General features: G+C 42.4%; 1 protein-coding gene across 2 annotated transcripts; it reads right to left on the minus strand.

Moving 5' to 3' along the window:
• Window positions 1-3345: 3345 nt before the first annotated feature.
• On the minus strand, window positions 3346-17909 carry NAA50 (N-alpha-acetyltransferase 50, NatE catalytic subunit). Of its 2 annotated transcripts, none has more exons than XM_083594144.1 (5): window positions 17617-17909; window positions 10445-10578; window positions 8419-8538; window positions 8188-8254; window positions 3346-6193 (listed from the first exon to the last, which is right to left on the minus strand). In XM_083594144.1, exons 1-5 carry the CDS (start codon window positions 17622-17624, stop codon window positions 6013-6015), a joined length of 510 nt encoding a protein of 169 aa, XP_083450270.1. In that variant the 5' UTR covers window positions 17625-17909; the 3' UTR covers window positions 3346-6012. The 2 variants fall into 2 exon arrangements, with proteins under 2 accessions (XP_083450270.1, XP_083450269.1); XM_083594143.1 differs by having other exon boundaries at window positions 10445-10581.
• Window positions 17910-18212: the final 303 nt, after the last annotated feature.

Genomic DNA, 18212 nt, shown 5'->3' on the forward strand with positions numbered 1-18212 from the left:
GGAGAGAGGACGAGATGGTTGGACAGTGTTCTTTAAGCTACTAACATGAGGGAGGCAGTAGAAGACAGAAGTGCCTGGCATGCTCTGGTCCAGGAGGTCACGAAGAGTCGGACATGACTAAACGACTAAACAACAACAACAAAGGATGCTTTCGAAGTGGCGCATGTGAAAAAAACCCCGTGTGGCCTGTTTCCTTTCCAGATTCCCGCCGAATTATGCCTGCCCTTATTGAGAATTTACTGACGCCCATGGCTGGGCATTGGGAAAGATTCCATCAAGGGTGTCTCTGAAAAATTGTACGCATCACTTGGGAAGACAGGCAAACTGGAAGAAGCAAAGATCACCAGTGTCAAAGCAACGATTCTTCAACATCAACTTTGTTGGACTGGTCATGTTGTGCAGATGCCTGACTATCATCTTCCAAAGCAACTCCTCTATTCCGAACTTAAAAATGGAAAGCGGAATGCCAGTGGCCAAGAAGAGATTTAAAGACTCTCTCAAGGCAAATCTAAAAATAAATGCTGTATAAACACTGACAGCTGGGAAACACTGGCCAGCAAGCGCCCCAATTGGAGAACAGCCTTGACCAAAGGTGTCATGGACTTTGAAGATGCTCGAACTTTGAAGATGCCCAGCACATGTAAGAAACTACAACTCCCAATATTCTTTGGGGGTAATGTTATTTAAATGTTTAAGTTTGGAGTCTTTCAAGCTTCTCTGGCCTACCCCCATGTAAGTGACTGTTGGAGCATGACAGAGATAAATGGTTTAGATATGCCAAATGGTCCCTTAAGAGCAGCTGGTCACGAAACCACACCAGAACAGATGCAACCCTGGAGTTAATCCAAATTATGCCCAGAGCCTGGTGCACATACTTCAGAACTCACTGGCAATGATGACTGCTTTGCTCTTGCATTTGACATGTGTGTGTGTGAAATCGCCAAAAAAAGTATCACATTTGCCATCAGAAGGTAAATTTGAAGCATGAGGGCACTAGTTAAGGAAATATGCTAAAAACGGAGTCAAGTTGCTTTGATGTTATTTTAAAACCATAGTAGCTCAGGAAGAACGATACCATCAAGTGTGAAAGAAGTGAAGGAAGCTTCCTTTTTTAAAAAATGAAGTTTTTCTCAAGTGAGAACAACAAAAAAACATACTCTGTACATACTCTGGCAACCTGCACAGAGTTTTGCTTAATGGTTGCCATCAACTTGATTTTAATTAATTTTTATAATGAAATATTTTTAGAATGTTGGTTTATTTGATTGTTTGATTATTTGATTGTTGTTAGCCGCCCTGAGCCCGGCTTCGGCTGGGGAGGGCAGGATATAAATAAAATTTATTATTATTATTATTATTATTATTATTATTATTATTATTATTATGTAAACTACAACAGGGGAAGCGAAATATTGAGAGTATATTTTGCTAGAAATAGAATTGAATTGTAGAGTTGGAAGGGACCCTGAGGTGTTATCTAATTCAACCCCCCGAAATGCAGGAATATGCAGCTGTCCCATACGGGGATCAAACCTGCAACCTTGGTGTTATCGGCACCATGCTCTAAGGAACTGAGTGACCCACAGCTCAGTAACCAATGTGAGGTTTTAAGCCTGGTTTGACTTGTCAGTCCTACCTTGAATATCCTGTTGGCAGGGACCGATGATTTTATTTATTTGTTTGTTCTTTTTCAGACCATAAACATTTCAAAGCGCTGTACAGCAGATACAAAAACAATACAAACAACAAAACAGAATTTAAAACCATCAGAACCAATGAGTGACCAAGTGGCTAGGTTAGGTCAAGAAAACAGGAATGCTTGGGAAGGCAAGTCTTTAATGTGCATTGAATAGTTAAGACTGACAATACAGTAGTTTCTTCTTCTTTGGTAATCACTCGTAGCCGAGTAAGATTGTCTTCCATAAACATGGTTTTTAACTGTGGAGGCCAATTCTGGATCCACACGTCCTTCCACAGTGGGGACATAGATTTCCGGGTGGGAGTTGATCACGGTGAGAGTTTGCCAAGCAAGCCTTCCTCTTTTGTCCTGAGTTTGAGCATCTTCAGAACCCATGACACCTTTGGTAAAGGCTGTTCTCCAATTGGAGCGCTCGCAGGCTAGTGTTTTCCAGTTGGTGCTTATACTACAATTAATGTATGGTGTCTTGAGAAGGTATTCCATAAGGGACAAGGGGTGCTGCCTGTTTCTGGCAGAAGTTCATCCAGCCTCGTTTTTTAATGCTTGCACCTTGTCTACATCTAGTGATATTTGTTTTCTGAGCCCCTTTTGTGGATTCTTACACAAGCATATATACAAAGAACTGCTTTATTAGTCTCTTTGCTGTCATTACCCCCACCAGGAACAGACCATGATAGTGCAATCAGGTCTCTTCTGCACGGTCTCTCTTATTTATTAGCAGAATCTGCATTTTGGGCTTTCTGTAACTCCTCTGACCCAACTATACCTGCTTCAGAAGAGTCTCTGCTTGCCAACATGTTACTATGTCACATACCTTGCAGGGTTAGGGACCGGCAATTTCTCTTGCTGGGACAGAGGAAGGGGTGAGAAGTGAGACACAATTCAGGCTGTTGCTTGGCCGCTTTTCTTTGCCTGCCTTAAGAGAAAAGGCATGTCTGGGTTGAGGAGTTGGTCTGCAAGCTGGTCCTACACTTACTGCATGAAGGTGGTAAATGGAGAATGCTCCCATCTTTAACAGAGAAAGGCAGGTAAGGGAGAAAGGAAGCCAAAAACACAAGGCCAGCTCATGGGCCATGTAACTTGTGGTGCACATTTATTAAGATTTAAAAAATAAATAAATCTTTAGCTTCCTAGGATTTCAGAGAGGTGAACTTGCTTCTGATGTACAAAGGCGGCAGCCTAAAATTTGTGAACATGTTTTCCTTGCTTATTCATGTAAGATTTAAACAAGGTATTCTATCTTGTGAAATGCCCCAGCAATTATCACAGTCATGTCACAAAGCACAAAGAAAACATCCTCCTTTTTATATGCCGCAGCATCCCTTCTCACATAATTGCAACAGGCTGCCAATTAAGCAAGAATAACTTTTATCCACGAAGTGAAGAATAAAAGCAGTTTCAGCTATCTAGGAGTAGACAGCAAATTTCCTCCAAGATCAAGGTATGTTCTCAGCATGGTAACTCATTGCTATGTAAGATGAACATTAACATATTCAAAACAAACCCTAAATCAATATACCTGGGGCAGGAGAGGAGTTGTTTTAGACAATCCCTGCAGCTGCAGACTAAAACTGATTTTGTGCAGAGGGCAAAAAAATATATAATTAGGTTCACATTTACTAGACATCACAAGGCACCATTAAATGTTAATGAAAACAGAACTAGAATTTATTTCAGCTGTAACAGTATGTCATCTTTAATGGACATATTCAATCATTAACTGAATCAAGTAATCCCAGCCACTTTTATGTATACAAAAATATTCCCCCTCCCATGCCAAGTAAAGGGTGTCTGTCCTGGGTGCTTTTTTCCCATTCTTGTTGCATATATCAGTCACCTAATACTGAAAAAAAATATTTATGAAGTCCAGCAGTTTCATAGTTCTATGATGAGAAAAGTACTGCGCTGAGCCCCTTTACATTTACCCTGCTATAGGATATGTAAAGTGTGCTATGCACATTCTCCTTGTAAACTTCTACAAGAGAAGCACTGATGGTGGTAATTTAACTGAACCTCCCAACTAATTACTGCAGTTGTGCATACGCTGATTTGCAAGAGAATGGAAAGTACTGACATGAAGCATTAAAAAACACCCATTTTAGACAACCCCCTGCTTGACTATTTCAAAAGACAAGACATTTCCTCCAAATTGGCAAACTTCTGCAGCACTCAAAGAAAGGAACCATCCAAACTGCTGCTCTTTGCCACACTCAAGCAGAGGGGATGCAGCTCCAGCAGCTAGGGATTAAATCCTGTGTTCTTTTTAAGCAAGGAAACACTGGCAGGACTGATAGTCATGAAAAGTGGAGCTTTGATTTCCAATTTCTTTTCCTCCTACCTCCTGTAGAACATAGTTACTAAGGAAGGTTGACTGCACAATGGAAACCCCAAGAAACGTTGAGAAATACATTCACAGAATGACAGTTGATTAAAAAATATATAAATGGGTTTTTGTTTTGTTTTTAAGTCTAAGCGGAAAACTACCTGCAAGTGATTTGTAGAAGCCATTGACTTCCCAACCCCCAATTCCACGTATCTACCATTCGGTTCCAAAAAAAAAAAAAAAAGGGGGACACACTTTCCTTAGCACCAGAAGATAGCTGTGAGAAGATGTTGACTTGGGCTGTATATACATTCTTTAACGCAGTACCTTCCCCTTTGAACTTCTTTGCCTTATCTACAACTGATCAGGGAAAACAGTGTTGGCACTTGAGATTTAGATGTGCTTCAACATCTTTGCAGAAGGAAAACAAATCCTCAGGAAATACAATATAAAACATAGCAAACTATGGCCAGAGAAGCAGTACAAGAACATTTCCTGTACAAGGATTTGGAAAGGGTGAACTTGCTGTTTTTTTCTGATCAAAAGAATAAGCATGCAGTTGGGCAAAATGTCTAATGGACCAAATAGGTGTCAGGATATTCTGCTAGCCTGATAAGGAATAGTGTTTCCTGACTTCTCTGCAATTAAAGGTTGCGCAATATTGCAAATTGCCTGAACTTTCCTGGTCTTCATGTCCCCTTGTTTCTCAATTCAGCATCACAGTGAAATTACAACATCTGCTAGCAAGGTTACATTGTAACCCCCACCCACCCACCCTCAATAAAGATTTTTCAAAGCAGAAAAGCGCAAGATACAGTTAAAAGTTCAAAATCAGGAAAGAAATGCAGTTTAATATTGATTTAGGTGATAGGACAGGTTCCCTCCCCTCCCTGGTAAGTTTCCCCAGATGGAGAGGAGAGTTGTAATGTTAAGCTGGCATTGCTGTACTGAATTGCTAGAAGCTCAAAATGAAATTGCAAACAAAAGCGTAACAAAATACAAAGCAAAGAGCTTGGTAAAGTAGGCTACAGTTCTTACATTACAATATCAGGAGAAAACCAGTTATTTTCTGAATCCTCACAATGCTCCCCAATAAGCCACTTCCATCTGGTGTTCCATTGCATCCCCTTTTAATATTCTTCTAAGACGAGCGCCAAATCTTCAGAAGTGTAATGGAGGGGGGTGGGAGAAGCAGTTTCAATCATCTTCTATCTTAGGGAGCATATAATCTCAGCAAGCAAACAGAGTTCAAAACAGCAGAGCCATTCAAAGGCAAAGCTTCCTTCCTTCTCTTTCTTTCTTTCAAAGTAAGAGTCACAGACTGATCTTCTTTAGTAATCTTTAATGTTTGGCTCCTCCACCGTTGCCAGAGCCAAGGGTCGTTCTATTGTTAGTGCAATACCTATAAGGAATGAGAGAAGAGTGGAAGATGGTACAGTCCACTCTGAATCCTCACCTACATCCCGACCGCTCAGCAAGTTGAATCTTCTCACCGGCCACTTTGTCTCAAAACACAATGAAGAAATGGCGGCTCAAATGCTCTGAATTAGCTTCCAAACTGATGCATGTTCAAATAGTAAACAAGGCCAAAACCGCCAAACCAAGTTCAAAACTAGAGACCGAGAGACTCCATTACAAAAGAAAAAAAAGTGGCATGGTATTAGGAGCCTGGATGCAAGGTATTGCTTAAACTCTGCCCTTCAATGGGAATGCAGGAGGATCACACACATACCGAGGAAAAGCTGACCTTTGGAAGACCGAATGAAGGCCCCACCCCAGCTAGAACCGCATACTACTTCCATCCCAAAATTGCAAAGAAGTAGAGCTATAGAACCCAAACACACAATTTGACAATCCTTGGGAAGTTATTAATTTGTTGGAGAGGATACAACACACATTAGGAGCAGGGGGGAAACCAAAAACAGACACCAGGCCTCTCTTTCCCTATTTGGTGACAAGAAAGTGCAAGAAAGCGTTCATTGGGTTTTGTTCAGTTGTCAGACTTTTGCACATCTGTGTTCTGGCCGAGACAAGGGACTTTGAGGTTTTTTTGCAGCACGTGAGCATCTGCTGGTTCTATCCTCTTGTAGTAGTTCTTCTTCGTCTCAATGATCTCAAATCCAAACTTTCTGTAGAAGTCAATAGCAGATTCATTGCTAATCTGGACATGTCTGGGTAAAAAAAGAAACCAAGGGAGAAAAGCATTACCATTTATGAAGGCTGGAACTTGGATCTATATGCTAATGAACTGTTTATCTGAAGACTGGAAAGGAAAATGGGAAAGCAAGGATAGAGAAGAGATTAAAACAGATGTTACTAAATGTGATAATAAACAAAAGACCATCCAACTTCTGTATCCCATATTACTTCCACCTATCATCTTTACTACGGCTGGGGGAAAAGTCTTGCATGCCAGCTTATAAGACAAGTGCCCAGAAATCAAGTACAGTCGGACCTTGAAGTTGAATGGAATCCGTTCTGGAAGTCCGCTCAACTTCCAAAATGTTCAGAAACCAAAGTGTGGCTTCTGATTGGCTGCAGGAAGCTCCTGCAGCCAATCAGAAGCTGCAGAAGCCCCATTGGACATTCAGGTTCCAAAGTTCATTTGCAAACCTGGACACTCACTTCTGGGTTTGTGGCGTTTGGGAGCCAAAATGTACAAGTACCAAGGTGTTCAGGATCCAAGGTACGACCGTCTATGACCATCCTATGTAAACGACTACCTACCTTTTGCCTTTCTGATTTCAGTGACAAACAACTACTATTCTGACACAAAAAAGCTACTCTAGAGCACATGTCCTAACCTGTTGTCCGCCAAGTACTTTGGACTAAAACTCCCATCAGCCTCAGATAGCATGGCCATCCCAGGGATGATGGAAGTTAAGTCCTGGATGGGAAGGAAAACAACATACAGTACTGCAGAGCTCTCATAAACCAGAAGGTAACAATACAACCAAACTGCCCCCCAATAAAGTTATACCTTGATAGCGCTGCAGATGCACAGTAGCAATTGCATCAGGTGGGCCTTCTTTGAGAAGGCATCCCACAACTGTAGTGCCATGATCAAGCAAGTCCTATCCTACATGCTCATGTGCTGTATCTCAGATTGGGGGACAGCTGGTAACTTTAGAGGACATATTTACAGGATTGGGTTTACATGTGAAGAATTATGCTTAGGAGCTTTTTTAACTGCTGTTTATTTATAGATTTAGAGACGCAGGTGGCGCTGTGGGTTAAACCACAGAGCCTAGGGCTTGCTGATCAGAAGGTCGGTGGTTTGAATCCCCGTGATGGGGTGAGCTCCCATTGCTCGGTCCCTGCTCCTGCCAACCTAGCAGTTTGAAAGCACGTCAAGTGCAAATAGATAAATAGGTACCACTCCGGCGGGAAGGTAAACGGCATTTCCGTGCGCTGCTCTGGTTTGCCAGAAGCGGTGTAGTCATGCTGGCCACATGACCTGGAAGCTGTACGCCGGCTCCCTTGGCCAGTAAAGCGAGATGAGCGCCGTAAGATTCGGCCACGACTGGACTTAATGGTCAGGGGTCCCTTTACCTTTACTTATAAGTTTAGCTCTTGCAGAGCTCAGCTTGTCCCTGGTCAATGGATATAGGCACTAATAATAAACAATCCAGACACAATACTGATAAAATAAAGAGGGCATCACTTACAAAAAAGTAACAAGACTGTAGAGTCACACCTTGGTTCTCGAACGTAATCCATTCCAGATCCGTTCGACTTCTGAAAACATTTGAAAACCAAGGCGTGGCTTCCAATTGGTTGCACAAGCTTCCTATACTCAATCGGAAGCCGCATAAGCTGCGTCGGACATTCAGGTTCCAAAAAATGTTCGCAAACCAGAACACGCACTTCCAGGTTTGTGGCATTTGGGAGCCAAAATGTTCGAGTCACAAGGCGTTTGAGAACCAAGGTATGACTGTAATGTATGTACCTCCTGTGGTTAGCATTTGCACTGCGTGGTAGTGTCAATATAATTAGTGCCTCTACTGTGTCCCAGCAAACTCTAGTACTCGAAAGCAAAAGTCTTATATTAGTTGTTCTTTAATACTATGCCACAAGACTTGAGCGCCAAGATTTCCATGCATGCCAACTAAACATGTAAGCAACCAATTCCTCCTGCCTAGGCCAGCAATGTCTTTCTACTTACAGATAGATATTGTCGAAAGTGCCATCTTTTTCACAGATGTTTAACACATGATTCAACATTTTAGTTCCTACAAAGGAAGCAAGACAAAATGGAAGAAAGTTATTTCCAGTTTCAAATACTGCAGCATCTTGCAATATTTGTTATTTTATAAACAAGTACTAAATTTTGTAAACTTTAGAGCCACATGTTCCATAGCCAAGAGCCACCTCATCATTTACAAAACAGCCTTACCTATCCCCAACCTTCGGTAAGGGGCCAGACATCCAAGCGTCATGATGTACAGTCTTTTCTGATTCTGAGAATGATCTACTCTACAGCACACTGCACCCACTGCAATATCATTGAAATAGGCTGCCGAAAAGAGGGGTGGGGAGAGGAAGAAAGCATATTATTTTGGGTTTTTTAAATCCACCATATCCTGAGGGTTTCGGATAAATATAAATATATAGATTTAAGAATACTGCATAATTAGAACAGCAAGACACACTTGCATATTATATATTAAATATATAACAATAACTGTGATCCCATCCCTGCTGAACTCCACGCCTCAAACTAAATATGTAACAATAAAAATAATCCCATCCCAATTTAACTCCACATATCAAATATCAGGTCAAACAAGGTCTAATTCTCACTGAAGGGAAGTCTGTACTGTGCTGGTAGAACTCCAGGCTGAAGGGGACAGAATAGTCCCTTGTAAAAATAAGATCTATAATTCTGCATGCATAAAACTAGCATATTAAAGAGAATGCTGGGGTAAAACCCTTTACCCTCATATTCTATGTGCCAGATATATTATGTATAATGGACAATTCAATCAGACCTGAAGTACAGCCTAAAGTGATAAAATCAAGACAGAGTTCTACAACTGCAGTAAGAGCTAGATCTTGCAATACTTTAGGAAAACATTCAAGCATAACTTGATGTACAGTGGTCCATAGTTCTGCTTGTCACCCCCACCATAGTGAGTGTTTCATTACCTTATGGCAAAGACAATAAGAGGGGAACCAACCTCTTTCTACCTTGGATCATCAACCGAGTTGTGCTGAATTTCAAAGGGTGTATGTGACTGCAATAAGTGGGAATGACCTCAACCCCCTCTCCAGCTCCAAGCTAAACAGGAAGGCTAGAGTTGACCATGGCACTCTTCTTGCTTCTGCTGCCCACCACCAAAATGTTGGTGAATAGTCAAGGCACTCAGAATGCCTCAGCCAGCTAGCTCCAAAGCAAGCTCCTACTCCCCTTCCTCAGTTCCGAAAGCCTGGAGCTAGAGAGGGAAGCTGGGGCTTGTCCCTGAACTCCTGCAGGGGTGCAGAAAGAGGTCAAAGTTACAGTCTTATGAATACCCACCTCAGAGTAGGACTCATTGGGTTGGATCCACACTTAAAAGCAGACCCACTGAAATCAACAGGGCTTATTTTAGTCATGGACCAAGATTCCAATGGGTCTGCTCAAAGCATGGCTTATTTGGGACCCAATCCATTCAGTTCAATGGGACGTACTTCTGAGAAGGCATGCATAGGCTGAAGGGGAGGACCAAGGACTTAAAAAAAAGCTGTGAAGCCCTGTTGTGTGTGCAGGAGGCAGGTTTACACCTGAGGAGTTGATGAATGGGTTTCTCTCTGTGCATATCATTGAGACATGTGACGAGATATGTTAAGCATTTGAGCAGAAAAAAATGACATTATTCATTTTAAAGGCCATGATGTTGTATAAAGGGAAAACGGGTTTCTAATGTAACATATGAAAAGTAATTTAGGGCTGCATAAGTTGTCAGTTCTGTATACTGCAGTCAACATGCGGCTAGTGGTGATGCTAAAACACTCACAACTTGGCATGAAGGATCTTCATGAGGAAATGGGCCACTGCTTCCCGCACTTGTTGAAGCTTTTAAAACAACCAACAAGGGCACTAGTTTCCCTGAGCAGCTGTGGAAGGTAAAAGCTGGTAGCTTTTACAAGAGGAGCTGGAGGGGAAGGAAAAGGCACAAACAAGGGGAAAAGAGGATGGACAACTATCTCAGGCCAAAGAGGTACATACCTGAGGAAAATGGCGGAATAAAAGGCAGTATCTGCATTGTATGTGCAGGCCCAGGTTGCATGGTGTGCAAGGCTTCATACAGTGAGAATAATTAAGGTATCTGGACAAGCTATCCTCACGTAACAGATGATGTACTGAATCTAGCAGATAAACCAAGAACAATGGAAAACCCTCTATCCATCAACCCACCGAATAAAAAAGCAAGGTGCTATACCCAGTTTGGCGAGCTCGCCAACCTCTAACACATCCTTGTAGAACTTGTCATTGTAGCTGACGGGGAAAATGACTTGGTTTAACCGCTTCAGCTGCTTAATGTTGTGTGGCGTCACATCACCCAGCTCGATCCGGCTACTGGAACAAATCAAAACATGCTTAATACCTCTAGGAATCCCACTGTGATTAAGCTATACTAGAAACAGTAGAACTGGTCACCTTGTCATGTCCAAGCACTTTGGTGCAATATCCCCATTCTGCACAGAACCCTCCTAAATATCCCCATTCTGCACAGAACCCTCCTAAATATCCCCATTCTGCACAGAACCCTCCTAAATATCCCCATTCTGCACAGAACCCTCCTAAATCTATCATGCAGGATTTAGTAGGACTCTTTTTTAAAAAAGCAAACACCTTGCAGTTACTCCAGCTTCTCAAGGGCAAGTCCTCTAAAACCGTAGAGAACATGGAAGTCGTGTGTCTAGCTTCACACAAAGCCACAGAAGAGGTGAAATACTGGCACATGTGACTTTTGGGAGTTTCAGAGGACAGAAGACCCATAAGTCACACTCACAGCTTGCTTGCTTGCTTCCCCAACACATCTAAAGATGCCAGGAAAGAAGCAAGAAAAACTTACTTTGAAACTCATCAGAAAGTGAAACAGGACACTTTGCCTCTTCCACGATTTTGTGGCCTGTCTGCAAGCCTCAGTGAGAGGGAGAGACTGGTAGTGGTAACCACAAATAGCAGCTGCCTAGTAAACCAAGCCATAATGTGTGGATCCTGGGAAGCAACCTGTCACTTTAGAGTTGAGAAGGAAGCTAAATTAGCTCCTCAGAATGGCAGGAAGTAACATGAGCCATGCTGGAGACTTGAACCACTGGCTGTATGAAAAGAATTCCCAAGTTCACATTACAAGGCTCAGTCAAACATATAAACAAGACAACAGAGCAAGAAAGCAGGAACATACATAAGATATAATAATACATTTTCACATATAATAAGCCATTACCCAAAACACATTTCCAACAGTGAAACCGCATACAGCCATAGTTTATTGTTCACATTAAGAAAGTTAACACCCCCAAAAGGAGTCAGGGTCTCAGGGACAGAGAGTGGCTGGACGTGGAGAGGCAGAAAAAGGTCCTCCTTTCCTTCCACTCTGCAGACAAGCCCTGGATTCTCCCAACACCCCCTTTCCTTCATATAAATATATCTTTTTGGCAGCACAATTAACACATATTAAAGGCCTATACTGATGACAGAGACACCCACCTTGAGTGCCCAGTTCGCAAACCTAAGACTTACTGTATTTTTCCATGTACAATCATACCTTGGTTTTCCAACAGCTTAGTTCTCGAATATTTTGTCTCCCAAACCTGGAAGTGACTGTTCCAGTTGGCGAACTATTTTTGGAAGCCGAACGTCCGAAGGGGATTCTGCAGCTTCTGATTGACTGCAGGAGCTTCCTGCAGCTAGTCAGAAGCCACGCTTTGGATTTCGAACGTTTTGGAAGTCAAATGGACTTCTGCAATGGATTTCACTTGACTTCCAAGGTACAACTGTACAAGATGCCCCCAAGATCTATTGGAAGTCTAGCGGGGAGAAAGTTCTCCTCCCACACCCTCAGCATCAGCTTTAATCTGAAATCTTAGGCGCAGTACTGCGCCCAGAGCTCAGAAACTGCTCACGTTTATGAAGTTCCCTGTCACAAAACGCTCCTAGAACAATGGGAGTTTTGAACACTGTCCATGTGGTCACAATTAGACCCACGCCAGTAGTAAAACGTGTATGGCAACTGGATATTTCCTATGTGCTAGGGCATAGGGCCAGAGAGAGTCCATACTGTGTGTCTAATCATCTGACTTCTGCTCTCACATGGGGCTCATACACTGCTTGAGATGTGCTGCACCACTGCAAGGTTTAACTCTGCAATGAAAGCCCTGCCATTCCAAACTGGGCAAGAAGGTGGGGGTCAGTTTCCTATCCAATCACTGACTTCACAGAGAGGGATAATACTTGACCTGGCAAATATTATTACTATTTATTATTATTGTATGAGACAACTGAGAAGTAGCTGTGTTGAGCTCTCAGGGGCTGAATCCAAATGCAATGACAGAATAGTAGAGGTTGAAAACATTAACAGGCTTGCTCATATTAAGCACTTAGAAAACTGGTTATATCAGGAGATATGAAATGAGAAATATAGTCAAAGAATCTCACGGCTAGCTACAGCTGTGTTTTAAGAAAGAACTTATAAAGAACTTTATACTGCTTTTTTATGCTTTTCAGATTTTAAGTGCAATTTCAGATTTCTATTCTATGCGAGTGTGTTTGTGTGTGTGTGTGTGAGAGAGAGAGATAGGGAGGGAGGAAGAGTCATTATTTGCAGGTTTGTGGTGTTTTTTTTTTAAAAAAAACCCTATTCACTTAAGTCTTGGAGTGTTTTGAAAGGAACACCTTTTAATATATAAACACAACTTGTAGTTGCTTATTGCAGGCTAAGAAAAGTAGGCAATAACTGAAAAAGCATCTATGCATAAACTCATGCTCCAGCCACTAATAACAACTTTGCAAAAGGTTTTAGGTTAGTCAAGTTCTTTTGAGAGTTGCTTGTGTATGTGTTTCTAATTAAGTGAGAAATTGTAGTAATCTTTCTGAAGCTGCAGTTGTGTCTGTTGTGTACTGAGGGGGCTGAACTGGGAATGTATATGATTTATCTTGATTTTACAGTCAAATTATACAGCTGTCTTAAAAACAATACATTTTTAAGTGCCAGACATTCCTCTTATTAGAAAGAGAGTAACTCCAAAGAGGAGAAATAATGTTTTATTGGCCAGTTGGAAATGTCACCATGTACAGACTTTTAACACACTGTGAGAACAAATTAACAATCTTGCTTCCCTAAACAAAGAACCAGGAAGTTATTTGCACACTGTAGCAGTACATAGGAGGCATTTCTATTTACTTAAGACAGAGTCCACCTGTTAGCCAAAAACGCTTTCAGATCAGCTTTCAAAAATCAGTACTAAGACTCAGGCTCACAATTGAAAAAGACATAACACATGAGTAAAAAGAAATGGGTGGGAGGAAGGGAACATAAATTCAGACCCTTGGAAAGATACAATTTTTAATAATATGGTTATGTCTATTCAGATTCTGGCTGTCTAGAGAAGCAACTACTTGTTGATGCCAGTGGCAATTCTGGCAGTCTTGCCCTTGATAAAGTCAACAATGATAGAATAGTATGAAATCTGTATTGCTGCACTCTACCATGCATTTAAGAAGCTGGCAATTACTAATATGTTCGAAAACCAAGGTATGACTGTAGTTCAGTTAGGATCTTTTATGCTCTCAGAAGCAACATGGCATCAACTGAAACTGAACTTATCTCCAAGTCACTCTTTTAGTACACATGGCAAGACCAAGTTCCCTGAATCCATAGAGCAGCAGGCTTCTAACACCATGTTCACCATCTGTGCTAATCCACAGCAAATGGCAAAATGCCTCCATGATGTCACCCTACGGGGCAGATGCACTGACCTCCACTGCATCAACCAGAGTTGGAGGTGGCAGGAATTCAGTAAATGAATTATCTTGCAATTCCAGCAGATGTGGGTCAGAATCCAATTATACAGCATACATAGGCTGTGAATAACCACCCTTTTGATGGATTTCAGTTGTAATCTGAAAATGCTGGAGACTTGGCAAAGCCTCTCAACCCAACACAGGGCATTTCATGTAAATGGTAAATTAACTCATGTAATTTCTGTAAATGTAATGTATTTATACATGATACATACATGTTTGGTCTTGTCTTCCACCAAGGAAACATCATATATTAAACAACCGTTAGATTCTTTGTAACGAGTGATGGTTAGATAATTCTGTATTCTCTGAACAAATCCTGTGCAGGACTTAACTTGGCAAGGGAAATATTAAGGTTTTAAAACTGGTTTTAACTGTAGCTTGTAAACTCCCTTGAATACTCCAATGAAAAAGCAAATGATAAAGTAAATAAACAGTTACCCTGTTGTAGGTTTTTAACACAGTTTTTAAAGTTATTTCCAAGCACATTTTTTTTATTGATAGCCAAACCTTTCTCAGTTCATTTTGAAATCAAGCTTCCATGGAGAACATAAAAAAAAAAAACTTCTGCTTTTCAAGAACTCTCTCCAAACCTATAATGTTAGTGATCTTTTTGGCTATTTAGCAACCATGATGAAAGCAAAAGCACCTTAATGTTTCAATGTGTATTCAACCCTCCTTCAACATTTCATCTATTTTTCATCCAAGTTCTGGCCATTAAATACAGCTCCCCCAGCTGATTTTAAGGCTCTAAGTAAGGAGTCTTGCAGTTTTTCGAGCTACTGACAGATCTGGCCTAGTCAGCGTACCATCCACACCAGGGGTGGGCAAGGTTTACCTCACCTGGGCCAGTTCCCTTCAGTGGAGATCCTTCCACGGGCTGGATCGCGCACGCGTGAGTGCGCGTGGCCACGATTTCCGGTGTCTGCATCTACGCAGACACAATTTCCGGCACCACGGAAGCGAGTCCCTGCACCGCGCTGCACCGGTTTAGTCCAGCATATGGGGACTCGCCGAGCGGGCGGCTCAGTTCAGGGGCTGCTTGTGGGCCAGTTAAATGACCCCTGTGGTCCGCTTGTGGCCCATGGGCCTTAGGTTGCTTACCCCTGATCCACACCATGACTTGCTTGTTTGCCACAAAAGAGAGACTTTTAGGTAGGGGGAAATGGCAGACCACTTTTGAAGAGAGCCTATCCAAAGGGGATGTCCTTTTGGGACACAGCAAGCCCTATGCTAGCATTATGCCTATTGTGGTAGTGGGTTTTGAGGATTTACTCTCCTTGCCTTATACCTCTGTGTTACTAGAGGGAGAGCAAATAGAAGCCCCTTTCTAGCTTACTGACATGGCTGTTTGGGGACCACGGCTCACTCTCTTTGTGGCCTCTGGGATTTTAGGCGATACTGAGATGTTCTATCAAAAACTGTTCTTACAGTCTCTTCCAAAACAAATATACAGCTCAAGCTTGGTATTAATAAGCCCAGTTACAATATCTATTACATTTGTAAAAGGTCAGTAGTCAACTGGTATCCAAAGCTAGAGGATTTGTACCAACACAGTGACACCACTATTTGAGTTACATTAGGGTCACATCTCACAATCATACTAGTATGCGCTCAGTTCTGAAAGAGCTGTGGTAGTTTTAAATGAACACCCAAACACATAAGCCCATACATTATAAGGTTGCCATCAGAAGTATATTAAAATTCAGTATTTCAAATGTTCCACCAAAAGCAGCCCACCCTTTGGCTTGCACACAGTAGTAATCTCTTCTTCTGTAAGCAAGAGTAGCTATTTTTCTCTATTACACATAAAATAAAATAGTCATTTCGAATCCAAGATGTTACTTCAGCAGCGCCAGGATGCCCTGATACCTGGAACAGTTCTCCAGTTGTTTTAAGTTTAACCAAAGATGGAAAGAAGACAAAGTCCCTACCAGAGAAGAATGGCAAACTAAACTGCTGGAATATGCAGAAATAGCAAAAATGATTGGAAGAAATCAGAAACCAAGTAGATGAAAGTTTCAAAAAAGAATGGGAGAAATTAACACTTTATCTGAGAGACCATTGTAAACAAATGAAAACATTAGCAAGTTTTTAACAACACTTGTAATGTAACAAAAACTTTGGATAATGGAGATAGATTTAAAATATAGGTGATGAAATACATGCAGTTGAAAAGGACAACATAAAGACCCAGGGAAGGAACGCGGGGGGGGGGGGGGAGAGTCTGAGATTCAGGGGAATCTTGTATTTTGATTATATTTGTGATATTGTAAAAAAATTATATCTGTAAAATCAAGTAAAATGTTTCCAAAAAGGGGAAAAAAAGTTTAACCAGTCTTTTCAGAGGACTCACTTTTAGCCCTAACCTGCAACTTTTGGGGGGAGTTGTTTGTTTTGTTACATATATACATCTTCCACCCCCCCCCCTTAGGCTGACTAGATGCTGAGGAGAATCTACCTCTTTTTAAAGCAGGCACAACACAACATATAATGTTGACTTACTACACAGACAAAATATTTATGTGCGTTAAGGGTTGCTGTTGCTTAAAAAGAAAGCAAAAAACGTCCTGAATTTATTTCAACCCTGCGACCTCCTCCTTGGCACAGTTAAAGTTGGGGTGGGAGACGAAACTGATGGACTATGCAGAGGTGGTGAAACTGACGGGGGGGGGGGGAATCAGAAACCAGGAAGATCAAGTATTTTTAAAGGTAACTATAGCAGATGGATAATGGTAAAAAATGCAAAAAAAATATGTAATCTTAAATACGGAACCCATGGAGGGAGGGAAGCAGGTCCATAGGTTGAAAAGAACCTTTTATTTTAACGTTTGAAATGGTTAAGGTTAAAATGCAAAAAAAATGTGTAAAACCAGTAAAAAATATTTTTTAAAAAAAAGTTGGGGTGGGTGACAACGAAAGAAGAACGGCAGGCGAAACTGATGGACTATGCAGAGGTGGGAAAACTGGCGGGGAAGATCAGAAACCAGGAAGATCAAGTATTTTTAAAGGACTGGAATAAATTCTTAGTTTATTTAAAAGACCACTGTAAGCAGTTAAAATCACTGGCAGGGATGTAATGACACTTGGAATGTGGGGTTAAGTATGGAAAGAACCTTTTGCTTTAATGCTTGAAATGGTTAAAGTTAAAATGTAAAAAACCTGTGTAAAACCAATAAAAAATATTATTTTAAAAAATGAAGATAAAGTTGGGTGGGTGGGGAAGGGGAGAAGCAACAACCTGCTGGCCCATTGGCGGAAATCAGGCCCGGCTCCCTCTCGCCGCAACCTTATGGCGCACCTTGAACCCAGGACCCGCCAAGTCCGAGCCGCTCCCTCCCTCGGAACAGAACCGCATCCGCTCCGGAGGAAACGGGAGATGAATCCGGAGGGGCCGCTTCGCCTCTACTCCCCCCCCCCGGGAAAGAAGCGCGGGAAACAAAGACCCGCCGCCGCCCCGGGGGGAAACCTGAGGGGAAAAGCCAACCCGGAGACCAGCCTGAGGAGACCGGGCTGGGCCGGGGCGGGAGGCGGGAAGGAAAGGGGAGGGAAAGGGGGGGCGGCCGCCGCCGGTCCCGCACTCACCCCTTCATAGCTGCTGCTGCTGCGGCTGCTGCTGCTGCCGGGGGCCGCGGGGTCCAGCAGCGGCGGTTCAGCCGCTGCTCCTGCTGCTCCTCCTGCTCTTGGCGCCGCCGCCGCCGCTGCTCCACATGGGCCTCAGGCCGCTCCGACCTCCCGCGCGCGCCTGCGCACAACGCCGCCCCCGCCTCAGCGCGACCTTTCACCCGACGCCGACGTGACGACGGCAGCACGCTTCCCCGGCGCGACGCTTCGCACGCGCTCCGGCGACGGGCTCTTCGCCCCGCCCCCTCGTTTAGAAGTCACTCAGAGACCGACTTCCGGGTTCTTTCGGCCCGCCCCCCGGTTAGAAGTCACTCAGAGACCGACTTCCGGGTTTTTTTCTCCGCCCCGCGATTTGCCCACAGACGGGTAATAATAATAATAATAATAATAATAATTTATTATTATTGTTGTTGTTGTTGTTGTTGTTGTTGTTTTTTGCAAGGCCGGGCTCAGGGCGGCTAACAAGCAATAATAAAAACAAGTTGGAATGAATACAAATTAAAAACAAAATTAAAATACAACATTAAAATATTGAAACATTAAAATATTTAAAAGGG

Source organism: Podarcis filfolensis, assembly GCF_964270895.1.
Source record: "Podarcis filfolensis genome assembly, chromosome: 17".
Classification (NCBI taxonomy): Eukaryota; Metazoa; Chordata; class Lepidosauria; order Squamata; family Lacertidae; genus Podarcis; species Podarcis filfolensis.

Coding starts and splice junctions, on each gene's coding strand:
- NAA50 (XM_083594143.1), bottom strand. Junction 8,539..10,444: donor TGGCGAGCTCGCCAAACTGG/GTATAGCACCTT, acceptor TCTTTTCGGCAG/CCTATTTCAATGATATTGCA. Junction 8,255..8,418: donor TTACCGAAGGTTGGGGATAG/GTAAGGCTGTTT, acceptor CTTCCTTTGTAG/GAACTAAAATGTTGAATCAT.